This window comes from Vicia villosa, linkage group LG3 (genome assembly GCF_029867415.1).
Source record: "Vicia villosa cultivar HV-30 ecotype Madison, WI linkage group LG3, Vvil1.0, whole genome shotgun sequence".
In the NCBI taxonomy this organism is placed as follows: Eukaryota; Viridiplantae; Streptophyta; class Magnoliopsida; order Fabales; family Fabaceae; genus Vicia; species Vicia villosa.
This window is the reverse complement of record NC_081182.1, coordinates 114483414-114502701: the sequence shown is the minus strand read 5'-3', so window position 1 is coordinate 114502701 and position 19288 is coordinate 114483414. Positions and strand designations below refer to the sequence as shown.

Genomic DNA, 19288 nt, shown 5'->3' with positions numbered 1-19288 from the left:
ATTAAATGATCAATAGATTTTAGGTTATATAATATACTATATCAATAAATTTAAAAAATAAATATTTTCTTATCAAAGAATATAAATTTAGCTAAAAATATACTTTATAATTAGGCATGTCAGTCGGACAAAAACACAACTTTTATCATTATCAATTTTACTTTTTTATGTCATCTTAACTCTACTATGTCGTCGGACAAAAATTTATAATAAGGATAATTTTTTTACATTTGTTTTCAATGGAGACGAGTTTCTCTACTTTACCTCTAAAATTTGTAGTTTTTCATTGAATAAAATATATTTATATGTTTTTAAATAAGTATTTTATTTTTTTTCAATTTCAAAAATCAATAATTAAATTAAACATCAATGTTTAACATAAATCAACCATATAATTTATATTTTTTTAAATCAAAATTTTTAATATTAAATAATCAAAGTAATATATTATTTTAATAATAATAAATATGTAATAATATTAATAAATAAAAAAATAATCTAATAATTTTGAGGGGTGAAGGGCGTGTGGAGGTGGGTATCAAAACCCCTTCCCTCGCCCCGTTTTTAAATTTTTATTTTTTCATACATTCGCTCATAGTTTATTTGATTTTGCTTTGTTAAATTTTGGGTAAGATTCAACCACTTACTCAAATTTTATCGTCATGTTTATTTAAAATGGATTAGAATCTTCAGTTTTCTTTAAATAAATTAATGTGTCAAATCTTCTTAAAAAACATTGTTCACCTAGTTCTTCCTTCTTCCTAGATCTCTCAACAATGACTTCTAATCTCCCACATATCCTCTTTCCTGAAATCATAGTTAACACTTTTAATCTAAAACAACCTACAAAAGCACAAGTGGAAGCCAAAATTTCTCAAACAAAGAAAATTTTCACAAATCTTGTCTGAAAGGTGACCAACCCGTCATCACTATCTCTGAGGAAGAGCACAAACTAGGCTTAACGACATGTAAACACAACCTCAATGGCATAATAGTGTGGTCCAAAGGCTCCTCTCCTTTAATCGTTGCAAGCATGAAAACAAATCTTTCAAATCTTCCGTCTATTCTGGTTCATTATCTCAAGCTAGATTAAGGAACATCATAACTCTAAATTGTTTTTACATCGGCTATATGCCTTTCATGTATTTTAGGGTGAAATTTATATACCTTAAACCTATAGTTGACAAAATCATCTCCAAATTGGCTTACTTGGAAAGGATCCATTCTATCAATGACAGGCAGGGTCATATTAGTTAAGTCAGTCATTCAGATTATGGTGTTGGACTTTTCAGTCCTCAGCCCACGTTTAAGATTAAGTGTTATTATGGCTATAGTATATTTACAAATAATAGTTTAATATTCCTATTGGTTATCAATTAATTAAAATTATTGAAAAGGTAAATTCCTGATATATCCTGATGGTGGATATATATTTATTCCTAATATATTTTGATGTTGGATATATAAAAACAACCCTAGGGATTGGTCCTCTCTCTGCCGATTAACGAAGTCTTTTGCTCCATCACAAAAGGTCTCTCAAGAGCTAAAGAGGCTAAGAGGGAGAAAATCAATTCTATTGATTCGCGGTTACCGCTACGCTGTCGTCATGGATCAAGGTATGTTTCTTTGATCTAATTCTGTAAAGTGTAAAAATCATATTGTTCTAAGATCTGATCTATCATGCCCTATTCATTATCGTGATATGTTGATTTGCATGATTAAGATACGTTAAGATAAAACCAACATTTGGTATCAGAGCATTGTTGTTGAACTTGTGATTTTTCAATCATGATTTGCTAATTTCATCCGCTGCTTTATGTTCTGCTATAGGTCTCTAATTAATATTATATTATAGATCTATGATACTTTGTTATCTATCCATGACTTATAGATGTATATTATATATTTTTATTTTATTGTCTGATGTTTTCAATCATGAGGACCACGTCTTCGCCGCCAATACTGTAAGTCTTAATCAATATTTAAAAGAATCTGCAATATGTATTATGTGTTATAACATAACCTGTGATCATGATGATTGATTCCACTAAGTCACATATTGAAGTGTATAGTATATATGCTAATATCATATAATATAAATTGGAATCTCATGTTCTGCATGTAAAGGTTATATATTTAACATAACGTACTGTAACTTTCTAATATTATATATAATATTGTATGATTGCATGTTATTATTGTGATATCTTTATAATGTTAATTTGTTAGCCACCAAAGTGGCCAAGTTATAAAATACTAAGATATCAAATTGGCATAAATTCAATTGCTCATGTTCATGTGATGCTTATGAATGAAATGATATTATGAAATTTGAAAATTTTATCATGAGTATATTGAAGTTCTTGATTATAAAATATTTATGGATCACCCAAAGGTTGATTATTCATTTTATAATACATGAACATTATTGTGGTATACTGATATGCTTATTTAGGTATGTTTAGTACATCCAAAGATTGCAAATATAGTTAATTTAAGCATGACTATTGCCAGTTACGTGAAATTTCTAATTAAGCATCAATTATGTTTGCTGTATGTTGGTGCTTTGCCCAAAGGTGGCTCCAATATAAGTGAGCATATGATCCTTAGTTCCTTGCAGATACCTCAATACTTTCTTTGCAGCTTTCCAATGATATATTCCTGGATTACTTTGATACCTTCCCAGCATTCCGACAGCAAAACTTATGTCTGGCCTGGTACAAGTTTGTGCATACATCAAGCTTCCAACAATAGATGCATAAGGAATTTGTTCCATTTCTTTGCGTTCCAATTCATTCTTTGGACATTGCTCGAGACTAAATTTGTCTCCCTTTTGAATTGGAACCACACTTGCAGAGCATTTGTCCATCTTGAATCTCTCTAGAACTTTATTAATGTATGCTTTCTGAGACAATCCCAACCATCCTTGTGATCTATCACGAAATATTTCTATTCCGATCACATAGGATGCCTCACCCATATCTTTCATCTCAAAGTTCTTAGAGAGGAACTCCTTGGTTTGATGTAATAAACCAAGATCATTAGTAGCTAGCAAGATATCATCAACGTACAAGACCAAAATTATTAGCTTTCTCCCACTAATCTTCAGATATATGCATCGATCAACAATGTTTTCTTTAAATCCGAAGGATGTGATGGTATCATTGAACTTAAGATACCATTGTCGAGAAGCTTGTTTAAGTCCGTATATTGACTTCTTAAGTTTACACACCATATGTTCTTTTCCATCAACCACAAAACCTTCTGCTTGATCCATAAAGACTTCTTCATCTAGATTCCCATTCAGAAAAGCGGTTTTCACATCCATCTGATGGAGCTCTAAATCATAATGAGCTACCATTGCCATGACAATTCTTAAGGAATCCTTTTTAGAGATAGGAGAAAAGGTTTCTTTGTAGTCAACACCATCCTTTTGAGTAAAACCTTTGGCAACGAGCCTGGCCTTGTGTCTTTCAATATTGCCATTCGAGTCGCGCTTGGTCTTAAAGACCCACCTACACCCAACTCTTTTACATCCCTTAGGCAATTCGACAAGGTCCCAAACTTCATTGGAATCCATTGATTTTAGCTCTTCCTTCATGGCGTCCAACCACTTAGTAGAACTATCACTTTCGATGGCTTGTGAAAATGAAACTGGATCATTATCAATTCCTAAGTCAAATTCTGACTCTTGTAAATAAACCACATAATCATTAGAAATAGCAGATCTTCGTTGTCTTTCTGATCTTCTTAATACATCTTCTTGTGGCTCATTTATGGTAGGTTCAACTATGACAATTTCATTGGTTAAAGTGTCATTAAGTGGTGCTTGGTCGTTAATATGTTGATCTTGCAAGTCATTAGCATGGTCAACATGTACAGGGACAACAACATGAGAAGAAGTCAAGGGTAGAGGTACTTGCACCCTTACTTCTTGTATCTCCACTTTACGTGGTTTCAAGCTCCCACTAACTTCACCGTTTTCAATGAACCTAGCATTTCCAGTTTCAATAATTTTCGTAGTGTGGTTAGGACAATAAAATCGATACCCTTTAGATTTTTCTGGATAACCAATGAAGAAACCACTAATTGTTTTTGGGTCCAGTTTCTTTTCATGTGGATTATAAATTCGCACTTCCGCTGGACAACCCCAAACATGGAGGTGCCTTAAACTGGGTTTCCTTCCCGTCCACAACTCAAAAGGAGTCTTAGGAACTGCCTTACTAGGTACCCTATTTAGCAAATATACAGCGGTCTTTAAAGCATTCATCCACAATGATTTGGGTAAAGATGAGTTACTCAACATACTTCTAACCATATCCATTAAAGTACGATTACGCCTTTCTGCAACACCATTTTGTTGTGGTGTTCCTGGCATAGTGTATTGAGCACAAATGCCACGACTCTCTAGAAATTTAGCAAATGGACCAGGGCACTGTCCACTTTCATTATATTTACCATAATACTCACCACCTCTGTCGGATCTAACAATTTTCACCTTTTTATCTAATTGTCTTTCAACTTCATTTATAAATATCTCAAGAGTATTTACTGATTGAGATTTTTCGTGCAACAAATAGATATATCCATAACGTGAAAAATCATCTATAAAGGTGATAAAATACTTTTCTCCACCTAGTGATGGAACATCAAAAGGCCCACAAATATCTGTGTGTATAATTTCAAGGAGCTGTGAGCTTCTTGTGGCTGCTTTCTTAAGTGTGTGTTTTGTGTGCTTTCCCTTAATGCACTCAATACAAACCCCAAGATCAGTAAAATCCAGATTTGGTAGGATTTCATTCTTTACTAACCTTTCAATTCGATCCTTGGATATATGACCCAAACGTTTATGCCACAAGTAAGCAGATGTCTCATTAGATAAACCACGTTTAGTACCAACATTATGATGCACAGTTAATAAGGTCTCAGAGAAGAGATTATCAAGCTTTAGTTTGTATAAACCATCACACATAATACCAGATCCAATCAAAACATTTTGTTTGAACAAACTGAAACATTCATTTCCAAAACTAAAAAAATAACCAGCCTTATCAAGTTTAGACAATGAAATCAAATTGCGAGAAATTGAAGGAACATAAAAAGTTTGAAAAAGGTCTAAATGATGTCCGGTGTCTAAAATTAAACGATAAGTTCCATTAGCTTCAACAGGAGCCTTGACTCGATTTCCCATAAAGATGAACTTCTCATTTTGGCTTATGGTTTGGGTCGTAAGAAATCCCTGCATCGTATTTGTAACATGAGTGGTACAACCAGAATCAATCCACCAAGTATTATGAGGAACTTCAGCCAAATTAGATTCGAAACATACTAAAGCATTGAGCTTACCTTTCTTTTCGAACCATGCCTTACGCTTCAGGCAATCCTTTTGATAGTGTCCAGCCTTTTTACAAAACCGGCATGTATCCTTGCTTGATTCCTTCTTGTGGATTTGGTCAGATGACTGGTTGATCTTTGACAGTCCTTGCTTGACCTTTCCATTCTTCTTCCATGGTTTCTTTCCAGCTCCTTTATGACCAACGAGATTAACTGAATGATCTCCTGATTTCTTAAGCCTTGCTTCCTCTTGAATGAGCATGCTTTGTAATTCATGCACATTCCATTTATCCTTCAGAGTGTTATAATTGACATGAAATGTGCCATACTCCGAAGGTAAGGAATTAAGGATGAACGTTACTAGGAAATTTTCATTCACTTCCATTCCCATGGTCTTCAATCTTGCTGCTATGTTTGTCATGTCGACGACATGATCATGCATGGTACGAGAACCATTAAACTTCATATTGGTTAACGTACCCATTAGTGTCCCAGCAAGTGACTTATCAGCTGAGTCAGATTGAGAGCTTTCTTCCACATACTTCATAAATTCCTTAGCATTTTCAGTTTTCTTAAATGTGGACTTGATGTTGTTTTTTACAGCCATTCGCATAAACATTAGGCTTAGTCTGTTAGATCTTTCCCAAGATTTATGGAAAGATTTTTGCTCAGCAGTACTTTCATCATTAAGATCACCAGGCTTGTCACTTAAGAGCGCCAAATCAAGATCCAAAACACCAAGGTGAAACTGAATTTGTTCACACCATTCATTGAAGTTAAGCCCATTAAACTTAATAACAGACATGGCTTGCGAATGAAAAAGAAGCGGGAACAGACACTGCAATCACATTAATATATGCTTACACGTCAATGCTTTGAGTAACAGATTTGAACAATAATACAGATTCAATTATAAATGCTCTGCAAGTGTGGTTCCAATTCAAAAGGGAGACAAATTTAGTCTCGAGCAATGTCCAAAGAATGAATTGGAACGCAAAGAAATGGAACAAATTCCTTATGCATATATTGTTGGAAGCTTGATGTATGCACAAACTTGTACCAGGCCAGACATAAGTTTTGCTGTCGGAATGCTGGGAAGGTATCAAAGTAATCCAGGAATATATCATTGGAAAGCTGCAAAGAAAGTATTGAGGTATCTGCAAGGAACTAAGGATCATATGCTCACTTATAGGAGATCTGATCACCTTGAGGTGATTGGATATTCAGATTCAGATTTTGCCGGATGCGTGGATACAAGAAAGTCCACTTTTGGCTACTTGTTCCTCTTAGCTGGTGGAACAATTTCATGGAAGAGTGCAAAGCAGACTATCATTGCTGCATCCACTATGGAAGCTGAGTTTGTAGCATGCTTTGAGGCTACGGTTCATGGTTTATGGCTGCGGAACTTTATTTCAGGACTTGGAATTGTCGACACTATCTCCAAGCCGTTGAAAATTTATTGTGATAATTCTGCAGCGGTTTTCTTCTCCAAAAATGACAAGTATTCTAAGGGTGCTAAGCATATGGAATTGAAATACTTTGCTGTTAAGGAGGAAGTTCAGAAACAAAGGGTGTCGATCGAGCACATTAGCACAAAACTTATGGTTGCAGATCCGTTGACGAAAGGATTACCACCTAAGGCATTTATTGAACATGTCGAAAGGATGGGGATTATAGGATGTCATCACTAACGTCATTTTATGTTTTCAATTTTATTTTATGATCGACATATTGAGCTCATTTGTTTTTGTTTCTGATATGACCTTATGAATCTTGTTTCTTATGACTAGTATATATACATGAATGAATTACGTAAGCAAGATTTTAGTCTTTCACAAGACATTATAGTTGGACCATTATTGAATACCTTATAAAGAATGTCATTTTTAAGTATTACATTAGTATTGTGATACATAGAAGGGAATATGTCAACAAACTGACATACAACCGCTATGATCCTTATTGATTTTGTACTTAATGATGACCTTATGATATAACCAATATCATGAGGATTATCTTATACCCAGCGCAATTATGTTTATCATTAGACCATATGTCATGTAATAATACTTTAGCCAAGTGGGAGAATGTTGGACTTTTCAGTCCTCAGCCCACGTTTAAGATTAAGTGTTATTATGGCTATAGTATATTTATAAATAATAGTCTAATATTCCTATTGGTTATCAATTAATTAAAATTATTGAAAAGGTAAATTCCTGATATATCCTGATGGTGGATATATATTTATTCCTAATATATCTTGATGTTGGATATATAAAAACAACCCTAGGGATTGGTCCTCTCTCTGCCGATTAACGAAGTCTTTTGCTCCATCAAAAAAGGTCTCTCAAGAGCTAAAGAGGCTAAGAGGGAGAAAATCAATTCTATCGATTCGCGGTTACCGCTACGTTGTCGTCATGGATCAAGGTATGTTTCTTTGATCTAATTCTGTAAAGTGTAAAAATCATATTGTTCTAAGATCTGATCTATCATGCCCTATTCATTATCGTGATATGTTGATTTGCATGATTAAGATACGTTAAGATAAAACCAACATATGGTACCTCTTATAATTACCTGCTACTCTTGGCATGTTGTTTTACTGAGAGACATTCACAAAGCTTCTAGAAATTTCATCTAAAGTGGGGCAGTTAACAAGAGAAAGTTTGTCTTGGTTGCTTGGAAAAAATGTGCAGACCCCTAACTCATGGAGGATTAGGCTTGAGATCTATATTAAATAGTTGTGCAAAGATATTTTCTTTTTAGACGTAGTTATCTTGATTCCAAGAATCAAGATTTCTTTTTCGAGGTCTTTCATATCAAATTTGTTGCACAACAGTAATTTCACGACATTCATAACCTAAATATTTGATCTAAATATGAGTAAGTCGTCTACATAAAGACAGATTGTGATTCAGATGATGCTTTCAAATTTTTCATTAACACATTTGTCACTACCATTCACTTTGAATCCATTTGATATTAATACATTATAAAAAATTTCATGTCATTGCTTTAGAGCTTGTTTTGGATCATACATATACTTATCTAACTTACAAATCCTTGTTTTCTTGCCCATGGATCACAAATCTTTATAGTTGGCCCATATAAATTTCTCCTTCTAAGTCACCATTTAAAAAATCGATTTTAAAATTTATTTTGTGTACTATCAAGTCATAAATAGAAACACTTAAAATTAGTACCTCTAATGGATGTAATTCAAGTGACAAGAGAAAAGGTATCGAAGATATATTTTCTTTTTTCCTAAGACATTTAGTCACAATGTGAAACTTGCATTTATCAATTGTACCATTAGGTTTTAGTTTATTTTGCAAAATCCATTTATGACAGATTGATTTGTAACCAAAAGCCAAGTCTACTAAGTTCTAGGTCACGTTAGATTCTAGAGAATCCATTTCATCGTCAATAGCTTATTGCCACAAATTAGCATCTAGAGATGTCAAGCTTCTTGAAGATTCGTTGGATCTTCTTCTAGTGAATAGGCCTCATAAAGAGGTACATAATCTTTAAAGACTCTTACAGTATTACTTCTTCGAAGTTAAGTTTTTCCTTCATCGTTGCTTTCGATGCTTCTTATCACATGACTGTGATTTGATTCAGCGCCCCCTATTTCTCCATTTTAAACAAAATTTATGTTCATAGAAATCAACATCATTTGATTAGATGATCACTTTAGCGTTTAGTTCATAAAAACTATACACCTTATTGTTTACACCATACCCAATAAATACACATTCATAGGCTCGACTAACAATTTTAACTCGCTTCAGATCTGGAATCCTGACATAAGCTAGATAGCCTGAAGTTTAAAATAAGATAATTTTAGTTGTATTTTCGTCAATAACTCATAAGGAGATATATTATTTTTAGATTTGGAAATTTTGCTCAGGACATCACAAATAGTCAATAAATTTTCTCCCCACCAATGAGATACAACATAAGAAATGAACATGATAGCAATGACAAATTTAATACGAGTGGTATTCTTTATTTCCAATTTACTATTCATTTTATAATACTATGGTGCATTGGTATCATGTATAATTTTATGTTGTCTATAAAATTTATTAAATAAATAAGAATCATAATCAGCTCCTTTATCACTACGAAACCTCTCAACTTTTTACACTAAATTGATTATCGATTTCATTCAGAAAAATCTTAAACATAGAAAGCACTCCACTTTTATTCTTCATTAGGTATACAAATGTATAATCAGAGCAATCGTTAATAAAAGTGATTGAAATGACGTTTATTAAAGTTTCATATTGTTCACATATGGAATAGTGTATAAGATCTAAGGGATTATGATCTCTAAATACTAATTTATGTGAACTCTTAGTTATTTTAGTTTGGTTTAAAAATTCATACTTTTCTTATTCATTTACATTTAACTTAGGAATTAAGCCTAAATTACCTAATTAGAAATATTGTGATTACTAACATGACAAAATCTAGCATGTCATACAAAATCTAACAAAAAGTAAACTGAAGAATATATTTTATTCATTTCGACATTTAACTTAAATATGTCATTAGCGGTGTACTCTTTTTCAACAAAAATATCATTCCTAGTGATGTACAAATATTCTCCTATAGACTAACTAAATTTTGTCTTATTTCTTTTTCAACAAAAATATCATTCCTAGTGATGTACAAATATCACAAACAAGATTATTTCTTATCTCAAGAGCATTTATGACGTTCATCAATATTTGAGTTTTTACCAAAGGTGAACTTCAGCTCCACATCTCCAATACCAGCAAAATTAGTGGTGTGGACATCTCCCAACGACACTTACGTATCTTCAACAAATGTGTATGTTTTGAACATTGCACAATTAAAACAAACATGATGAGAGGCACCATTCTATATCCACCAATCATGTTCATTTCAGTGATCATACCAATAAATTGCGTAGATTAGCCTGTGCACTAGGGGCAACAGCAAGTTACAACATGTTCTTATATTTTTTAGCCATATGACCTAATTTTTCATAATTTTTAGCCATATGACCTAATTTTCCACAGTTGTACCAAGAGAAGACACATGTGTCGTTTCTTTGTGGTGATCATTGTTGCCTAATAATTGGGACAATTGGTATCTTTAAGGGTTCTCATTCTTAATTCAAGTCACAATATTTTGATTCTGATTCTTTCATGGTTTGCTAGATGGCTTTGGAAACGTACCAATTTTTTTGTTATTGTTTGAAACAACCAACACTTTTTCTTTTTTTATCTTGTATTTGGGATTCTTCTTCAATATAAAGGCGAGTAATCATTCTTAATTGAAAAAATCTTTTGTTTTGTTGCGAAGCAAATGTTTGAAATTTTTTCAACTATCAAATGTGTAATAGTTTGTCAATAATAACAACATTTTAAAATTGTTCATCTAAAGACATATCTTCAGTGATTATCTCGTGAGCAATGACATTGAGCATCTACTGATTTTTCATCTACCATTTGATTCTTTAAGTAGCGACTAACAACGTACTAACATACTTTTCTACTCCAGCTTATTTTGTATCATACTTCTTTTGCAAAGTCTCCCAAACTTGTTTTGCAATATCAAAATTACTGTATTAATCATACATATTATTTACAAATTCATTCAAAATATAATTTTTGCAGAGATAATCATTCCCTTTTCACAAGGCTAATATTTGCCTTTAGCTATAAATCATTTTCTTTTTCACAGGGCTAATATTTGCCTTTAGCTATAAATCATTTTCTTTAATTTAATTAATGCAGTAGTTTCATATTCAGCATAATTGATTGTTTCATATTAATCCATCAATTTTTTACTATTGGTTTATTCATATGATTTTGAGAAAACATCCATCAATTTTTTACTATTGGTTTATTCATTTGATTTTGAGAAAACATGAACAATGAGAATTTCATATCTCGCTCTCTTTAAGACATTTTGCAACACTATCAAAAATTATGCAAGGCATTTATTAACCACGACGTCCTAGAAATAAAACAACCCAAATCATAGTATTATGATTACTATTCCAATATAGATAACTATTCAAGAACAACCTCGACTAATAATAGTTTGACTGTTCTAACCAATTTCTCAAACAAGAAACGATTGAATAATTTTCTAAAGAGAATTCAACGACTAATAATAGTTTGACTGTCCTAACCAATTTCTCAAACAAGAAACGATTGAATAATTTTCTAAAGAGAATTCAACAGTAATCATTTGATCATTTTAAATAATTTTTTAAATCAAATTTAAAAATACTATAAAAATACAACACGTAAAATGAAAGAGAAAGAAGTTGGAAAGAGAGAAAAGAATAAAAAACTTAATAGAGAGAGAGAGAAAGAAATAAAAAACTCAAATAATTTTTAAAGTATTTTAGAATAAAACATGTACGTTCCTAATATAATAAAATGTTCTTAAAAATTTTCTTTATCTTTTATAATGTCATAAACTATTAATGTTAAAACTATCTATCCAAAATGGGACTTAAAAAAAATCAAATTATTTTTAATATTATGTGTCATTTTTCCTATTTTTATTTATCTTAAATCTCTTTAGAATTCCAATACAATATTTATAATTTATTTGTATTTTAGTTCATATAATTACCCCACTACCTATTATTATTAATAAAGTTATTTTAATAAATGACATTAAGTCAACACAATTAATTATCCTCTTAAATGTGTATCAATCTCAAATAGAAGACTTAATATGAGACGTAGGGAGTACAATTTTACCTTTTTCTTTGGCATATTATTCCAACATTATCAATTATCATTAATTGTTCCAACAAGTACCTGGAATTTAATGGATTTTAAATAAATAAACTTTACTTTGAAGCTAAGATTTTGAAGTCTTTATGAAGAGAAAGTAAGTCTATCATTAAAAAACTTCAATCAACTCGTATTATATTTTGGCTTTTTCTTGCTTTGATATAAACCTTAAATTCAGATTTATTATTTTATACTGTCACTTCTTTTGGGTACAAAGTTGTTGGCTGTCCAGTTCACTTCATCTCTTCGGTACTATTCAAAAGTTTAAAACTTAAATGTGTGTGTGTGATAGATATATTTTGCTGAAATAATCTATAGTTATTACCAACAAATAACTATTATTTCAGAAAACCTAAACATCCTATTTCACAAAATGGATAATAAGAGGTCTCTTGCACCAATAGTTGGATAGTAATTGCCTGCAGTTCATATCAAAACAAAGGCTCCAGGCATATTAGACATAGAATAGCACAACACACACAGAGAACACTTCTCAACCAAATCAACAACCAAAAAATCAAGTCAAAAGTTGGCAAGAAATGACCCAGTGCATCATTATTGTTTATGCAGCTGAGAAATTCAAGAAAGTGATACACCGGTATTATTGGACTTTCAATTCCCTCCCAAAGAAAATGTGCAGATTTAACAACGGAAAATTAAAAGAGTAGGGGATCAAAATCTCTATTATTAATGACAGGGATAACGATATCCACTATTTGAATGAGACAGCCTTGGTGCGTAACACCTGCATTATCCCCATATCTGTTAAATGTGCAAATTTGCTTCATCACCTATGGTACAAAAAAGTTATCTCAACCATATCAAAGATCAAGCTTAGCTACAAAAAAAAACTATCTCGCATTTATATATTTTAAATACTACTTAATTTCTCTTTTTTTTCCTTCTAGTACAAGAAAAAGAAACAAAAGGGCACAAAATTTGTTTGATTTCTTTTGAGAGCAGTTAGCGACACTAATTTTAAATGTCAAATGAGCCATCAAGTTTTAGTATGCAATGAGAACCTGGGTACCCTTGGTAAGCTCCTGACATTACCTCAGTTTCAACGGTATAGGGGAAACCTATTAATCAAGCTCCTGCATAAATAATAAGTTGAATCAATAACTATCCAAAATATCAACTCGCTCTTTTAAGCTTCAAAAATCAACTGAAGGACTTCCATTTAATTCACTGTGAGCCTTACTGTATTGGTCACAACAGATATTTTGTTCTCTGATAAGCATCTAGCATGAATGATGGGGCCCACATTTCTACTTTCCACCTCACTAACGTCATCGGAATTGTTCAGGTAAACAGCTCCCTTGAACATCCATTGCTCCCTTTCCTGACAGTATACATCTTCAAATAGCTCACCACACAAAACACACAAGCACTGGTTTTCATCTGCTAAAACCATCTCATATGTGTTTTCATCATCATGTTCATCTACAGAATCAGTAAATTCAGACTCTGACAGATATCCAGCCTTGCCAGCGATCCAGTCATTCGACTTTGCGTACCATCTTCTTGATGCTCCATTCAGATCATTTTGTTCTCTTTCTTTTGTAGCATGCCATTCCAAGTGTCTATCAAACTGTTCTAGGTGTTTAAGCCTAATACCACATTTACTGCAATGATGTGGGAGTTCTTCCAATAATTTTGTGATAACATGTGGGTGCATTTCTCGAATTACATCAGGTTTGAAATCAAAGCCAATGAGATTTATAATTTCTGTGCTAGTTGATTGAGACAAGGGAAGTGAGATTTTTGCAGCATCATCTACCTCATCACCATCTACCTCGTCACCATCCACCTCATCACCATCTACCTCAACTTTGGAAGATTTTACTGGGAAAGTTGCAGAATCAAGAATTGAAACAACTGGCAATGAGGAACTGGTAGTGATGCTTTCAGTTTGGCCTTTCGATCGAATCCCCGTTTCATTTGGCACTACAGCTGCTGACTCCGTTCCAGCGGATATCAAACCTTTAGCAACTAAAGAACTTAAAAGGTTTGAAATTGGATTCAAGTTAATCTTATTGACGGTATTTGAGCTCGGAGCTGATGCACCACGGTCATTAGAGGAAGTGGATGGTTGAGTAGATACTTTTGGCTTCTTTACAACCTTCCGTTGAGGTAGTTTTGGCAAAGTCTGTGAATGATCATTTGGAGAACCTAATGACACGGAGGAAGGCCCCGAAGAAATTAATGTGGTAGGGGAAGGACCAGTTGACCGAGTAGGCTTAACCCCCGATAGAGATGGACGATTACTTGCATCCATACTTTTGGTAATTGATTTGTTGGGGGTGACTCCACTCTTCACAGTAGTAGCTGGAAGACTTTTTGTGGTTGACTTTTCTGAAGTTTCTTTGGCTTTGGCTTTGGCTAAAGAAACTTTAGACTTGAGTGGCTGCTTAGCTTTAAGAGTAACTTCAGCCTGTGAAGGGCCCAGCTGTCGTTGTTGAGGTTTTGCCTGGAGAGAAGTTGCGGAAGATGATGAAACCCGCGGATCCTTTGCTTGTGATTTCCGCAAGTTACCAACCTGAACATTGGGACGAGTTGCAGGTGCAGAATCTCTAATGTATTGACTTTGCTGACCACCCAAATGTTGAGATGTTTTCAGAGTTTGTGGACAATCTTGCTCAGGCAAATTTCGCACTGAAGGAGTGTGATGTGTTGTTACTGGCACGGATGGAGACTGTTGTTCCAAAGGAGACTGTTCAGAAGGGGATTCGGCACCTTCAGAATCAAATTGTTGCTGTCCCATGATTTTGGCCGTTCCTGTAGTTGTATGCGGCATAGAAGACTGATTTCTCATCCTTGCAGCCAAAGAATTTGAATTCCTGGGTAAGCCACTAGGAGCTGAAACAAATATTTCTGAGTGACCTGACTTCATATTCAATTTGGCACTTGGAAGCTGCTTCTGCAATCCCCATGATAATGATGAATGGCCCCCAGATGATGGTAGTTGTTTCTTAACGGTCGATATTCCTCTATCAACTTTAGTTCCAATTTGATGTGTCACTTGGAGGTGATCTTCACTTTCCTGCATGCAGAACACAAATTAGAAAAAATAAATAAAATTAGATATAAATATATATAATATTAATATTTAATAGGGCAGAATGAAGAGATGAGCATACAATTGTTGTATCAATTTACAATGCATCTCCAATTAGAGAATTACAGTTTACAATTACAAATTTATTAATTATTAGTAGCTAGTAATGTCTTACACCAAGATGAATCAGGGAATTGTGTCTAGGTTTTATTAGGATATTTGAAATTTAAATTATTATTTTCAAGTCCACAAAACTATACCAAGATGAATCAAGGAGCTATGTCTTAGTTTTTTATTAGGATATTTCAAAATTAGTATTTTCAAGTTAAGGGAATCAGGCATATTTATCCTGGGGAAAGAGTCCTGTATAGATATGGTTGCTAATTTCTTGTTACTATAAATCACTCCATGGCCCCAGTTTGTTCTACTTCAATCTGATACAATAGTTTTGTTAGTGCCAACTATACTTTGCCACCCTATTTCATTAGGCATTTGTTTTCCGTCAAGCGTTTTTGTCATGTTGCTCTCTCCTTTAGTATACTCCTCTGTAATGACCCCCATCTTTAAAATATAGGATAGATTACATACCAAAAGACTTTTCAAGATAAGAAATAGACTCTAAATGATGTTCCAACTGTGCTAAAGGCAACAAGTTAATTTCCTGTGGAGCATTCTCATCAAAATTGGACGGCAAGAATTGGTCTTCTTAATTATAGCCATAAAATTATTAGCAATACACACATGCATCTCAAATTCGCAAGCGTAAATTTCTATCAAGGACAAGGTAGTTCAAACAGGAAAGCACCTCATTTTATAAATTGGGTAACAAAGTACAATTGACCCTTTATCATAGCAAGCTTACCAAATTGTCGTCATCGGCACTCCATGGGTCTAAGTTCAAGTTGCTAGAGACATTACGTACATGTTCAGGCAAACCAGGGTTCATCTCATCCCACACGAACTCCTCTTCCTCTGAATTTTTCCAGTTCCTTGACATGGCACTGTTCCTTATGTTATGTGCATCCAAATTCATAGGCTTTGGTGCTTCGTGATTAGAAAAACCATGTTTGAGGCTGAAACCATTTTTTTGCCCGGGTAAGGTCTCTGCAGCACCACCAATGAGCCTACTTCCAGTTCTTCCAACATCTGAACCACTAGAATTATATTCCTCGTCTCCATAGGCTCCGCCAATACTCTTGTCAGGAACAGAATCATTAAATGCATCTCTATGAGTATGCTGGTTATTCTGCAATATACACCATTAAATTAAAATATGAAAATTGACAAATTGAATAGTACAAAGAGGTAAAGAAAAATTACTTCACATACACGCATGTTAATCCTAGAATCCAGCCACGGCCGTGCAACACCCAAAGCTCTGTTTGACCTCTCTGAGTCCTCATTTGCATTTGGAATAACTCCAGTCATATCATCAAATACTCCTTTAGTCTACATGAGACAGAAAAAGGCGTGATTGTTAAGATATATAGAGCTATAACTTGACAAAATCTAAAGGCATGTAGGGTATAAATAGATTGACTCATAAAAAGTATTGTGAATCAAAAGGTGTTTTCTGAAGGTGTCACTGTATCAAGCTCTAATTCATCAAATAAATATTCTGCATTACTATCTAACCTAGACCTACTCCAATCAGATTTCAACATTTCTATCATGTAAGGATTGGTTTATTTGAAATCATTTCAGATACCTTGTTAGACTGCTGAAGACGTTGCCTTTCTAAATATTTGGGATTTACATGGATGCTATGAGGTGGACGTTGAGACTGGGAATCATTTCTGATTGTAGCAGATGCAGAAGCAGAACCATTGACTGTGGGAGCAAAGCCAAGTTCCTTCTCAATTATTTGAAGGGTCTGAGGAGGAAAGACTCCTCTCCAAGTTCCAAAAAGATGCCTCATACTTGAATGCACAGGAGGATCAACATGTTTGTATGTATTGCAGAATACCTAAAATGTAAAGGAGTAATTGGCAAGTACCTAGTTAAAAATAGGTGTATAAAATTAGAAAATACTCGAAGGAGAGTTGCAAAGTGAAAAACTCCATTTTGTTAACAGATAGATAATTCATTTTTAATGGCAATGCCTGAACTATTGTAATATCATTATGCATGTAACAAAATCAAATCAAAATAGATTAGTTTAAATTTTCATGATTTCATATCACAATTAGAAGGATTCATCATAGATGTTCATAAGAATATTACTATATAATTCGATGAAGGCCAATGAAACGAAAGGTAACAGATATCTGACCTCAGGTAGTCTAACAGCAAAGTATTTTATGTAATCTCGCCCAATATTCTTGACAATACTATCTAAGAGATAAAGTGATGGCAGCTTTTGATCACTTGAAACCTGAAAAGTTATTAACACATTCAATTAAACACACATTTTATTATAATAAATGCAGAGACAAGCACTGGGCTAGAAGTAATATTGCCACAACAAATGTAAACAAGGATCGAGGAAAACAACTTAAGCCAATATTATATCCTTAAATTTGAAGTTAGCATCAAATTTCACCAAAGTTGACTTCAACCATATTTGAGAGAGGAATGTGACATTTCTTACCAAAGATTCTTAATCCCCTTTGCATACAAAGTCATCAAAAGACCAGGAGATTTATAAAGCACCATGTTCTAATGATGCTGCTTATCCAGGGCCAGTTCCCAAACCTGGTATCCTAACCGAATCACGACAGTATCATACTTGACATTGACTTACCTAATCTCACCTCATCATTAAGCGAAAGTTTATCTTTACTTTATGTCACAAGGTCTGAAAAAAACAAAATATTTTCCCTTCTTCTCAGGAGCATGAGAGTACAATTTGAGAAATATCTACCGCATAAAACCTGGACACTATCAATGAGGATAAAATGCCTTCTTTTCTAACTAACACTCACCATTATATCATAAAACCTCTGCACTGGTACAACACTAACCTGATTTTAATGGAGAAATTATGCTTGTACATAAAAAAAAAAATTGATTTCAAGCACAGTGTACAGTGTTTTTTGAGTATATTTTATTGATGTATGCAAGTATAAAAGATTAAAAAAAAAAATATGAGAGAAAAAAAGATAAATACATGCAGTGTCACACACAGCTGATTATCCACAGCACAAGCATCAGAACAAGATAAAATAAAAGTGCACTTTCTCATACTAAATCAATTACAATTCAATTCAACTCAATTCAATATAATCAGCCATAATATACAAACACACAACAGAAAAATTGCTCAATGTAATTCACCTCTAGAATATTAGCACAAACAGCTCCAGCAATTGATTTCGCAGCCGAAAGATTCTCTCCAGCAATGATAGTCAAGTTGGTAATTATCGGTTTCGAATTGAAAGTAAGCTCGGCCAGAGCAGCCCTATACTGAGTCACAAGCTCTTGATGCGGCGGTGGCTGCGGGTGGTAACCACCGTCCCCATGATCACCATCACCAGTATCAATTTCTCTGTCATTAATTCGAAACCTAGCCAACGCAGCAGCCCCAGAGGCAGCTTGTCGTTGAGGAAAGGGTCGAGTATTAGGGTTTGAACCTTCCATCAATCGGGGCTTCTTGGGACCCGGTTCTCTGGATCTATCCAACAATCTACGAGTTCCTTCCATTTCATCAAAAATCAAAAACACAGTGAATCAATCTAAAACCCTTAATCCTAACCCTAATGCAGTTCCGAAACTAGATTTACAACATTCGGCTTATTGATTCGATTCTCGTGCCGATTTGATTTACAGTGCGGAGAAAGTGAATAACGAATTGGAACAACAAGATTTGAATCAAAATTGAAGAATGAGGATTGGGATAAACCCTAATCCCAATTCGCAGAGATGAAAAACGAATGAAGAAAAAAACGAGAAATAAAAGAGAAGGATCGAGAGAGTAAACACGTGTGATAATACACACACGAGTTTAGAGTGAAACTCTTCTCACCCATTCAAGTTCAACTGTGAAATTCTTCGAATTGTGAACGGAGTTTTTTTTTTTAAACATTTCAGAACCGCATATTCAGATGCTGTATTAGTATCGTTTAAAGTAATTATTACTATTGAGTTGAGATTAGATTTCATTTTA

At 33.7% G+C, this 19288-nt stretch overlaps 3 protein-coding genes across 5 annotated transcripts; 1 reads left to right on the top strand and 2 right to left on the bottom strand.

Moving 5' to 3' along the window:
- Positions 1-5173: 5173 nt before the first annotated feature.
- On the bottom strand, positions 5174-6139 carry LOC131658830 (uncharacterized). The gene is made up of 2 exons (XM_058928082.1): positions 5347-6139; positions 5174-5239 (listed from the first exon to the last, which is right to left on the bottom strand). Exons 1-2 carry the CDS (start codon positions 6137-6139, stop codon positions 5205-5207), a joined length of 828 nt encoding a protein of 275 aa, XP_058784065.1. The 3' UTR covers positions 5174-5204.
- A 196-nt stretch (positions 6140-6335) lies between these two features.
- LOC131658829 (secreted RxLR effector protein 161-like) lies at positions 6336-7025 on the top strand. Its single transcript, XM_058928081.1, has one exon. It carries the CDS (start codon positions 6336-6338, stop codon positions 7023-7025), a length of 690 nt encoding a protein of 229 aa, XP_058784064.1.
- Positions 7026-12501: 5476 nt separating this feature from the next.
- Positions 12502-19218, bottom strand: LOC131662368 (polyadenylation and cleavage factor homolog 4). Of its 3 annotated transcripts, XM_058932135.1 has the most exons (7): positions 18460-19217; positions 17456-17557; positions 16892-17149; positions 16513-16632; positions 16046-16429; positions 13327-15168; positions 12502-13219 (listed from the first exon to the last, which is right to left on the bottom strand). In XM_058932135.1, exons 1-7 carry the CDS (start codon positions 18823-18825, stop codon positions 13208-13210), a joined length of 3084 nt encoding a protein of 1027 aa, XP_058788118.1. In that variant the 5' UTR covers positions 18826-19217; the 3' UTR covers positions 12502-13207. The 3 variants fall into 3 exon arrangements, with proteins under 3 accessions (XP_058788118.1, XP_058788117.1, XP_058788119.1); XM_058932134.1 differs by lacking the exon at positions 12502-13219 and having other exon boundaries at positions 13306-15168; positions 18460-19218; XM_058932136.1 differs by lacking the exons at positions 12502-13219; positions 18460-19217 and having other exon boundaries at positions 13306-15168; positions 16892-17179.
- Between the last annotated feature and the right edge of the window lie 70 nt (positions 19219-19288).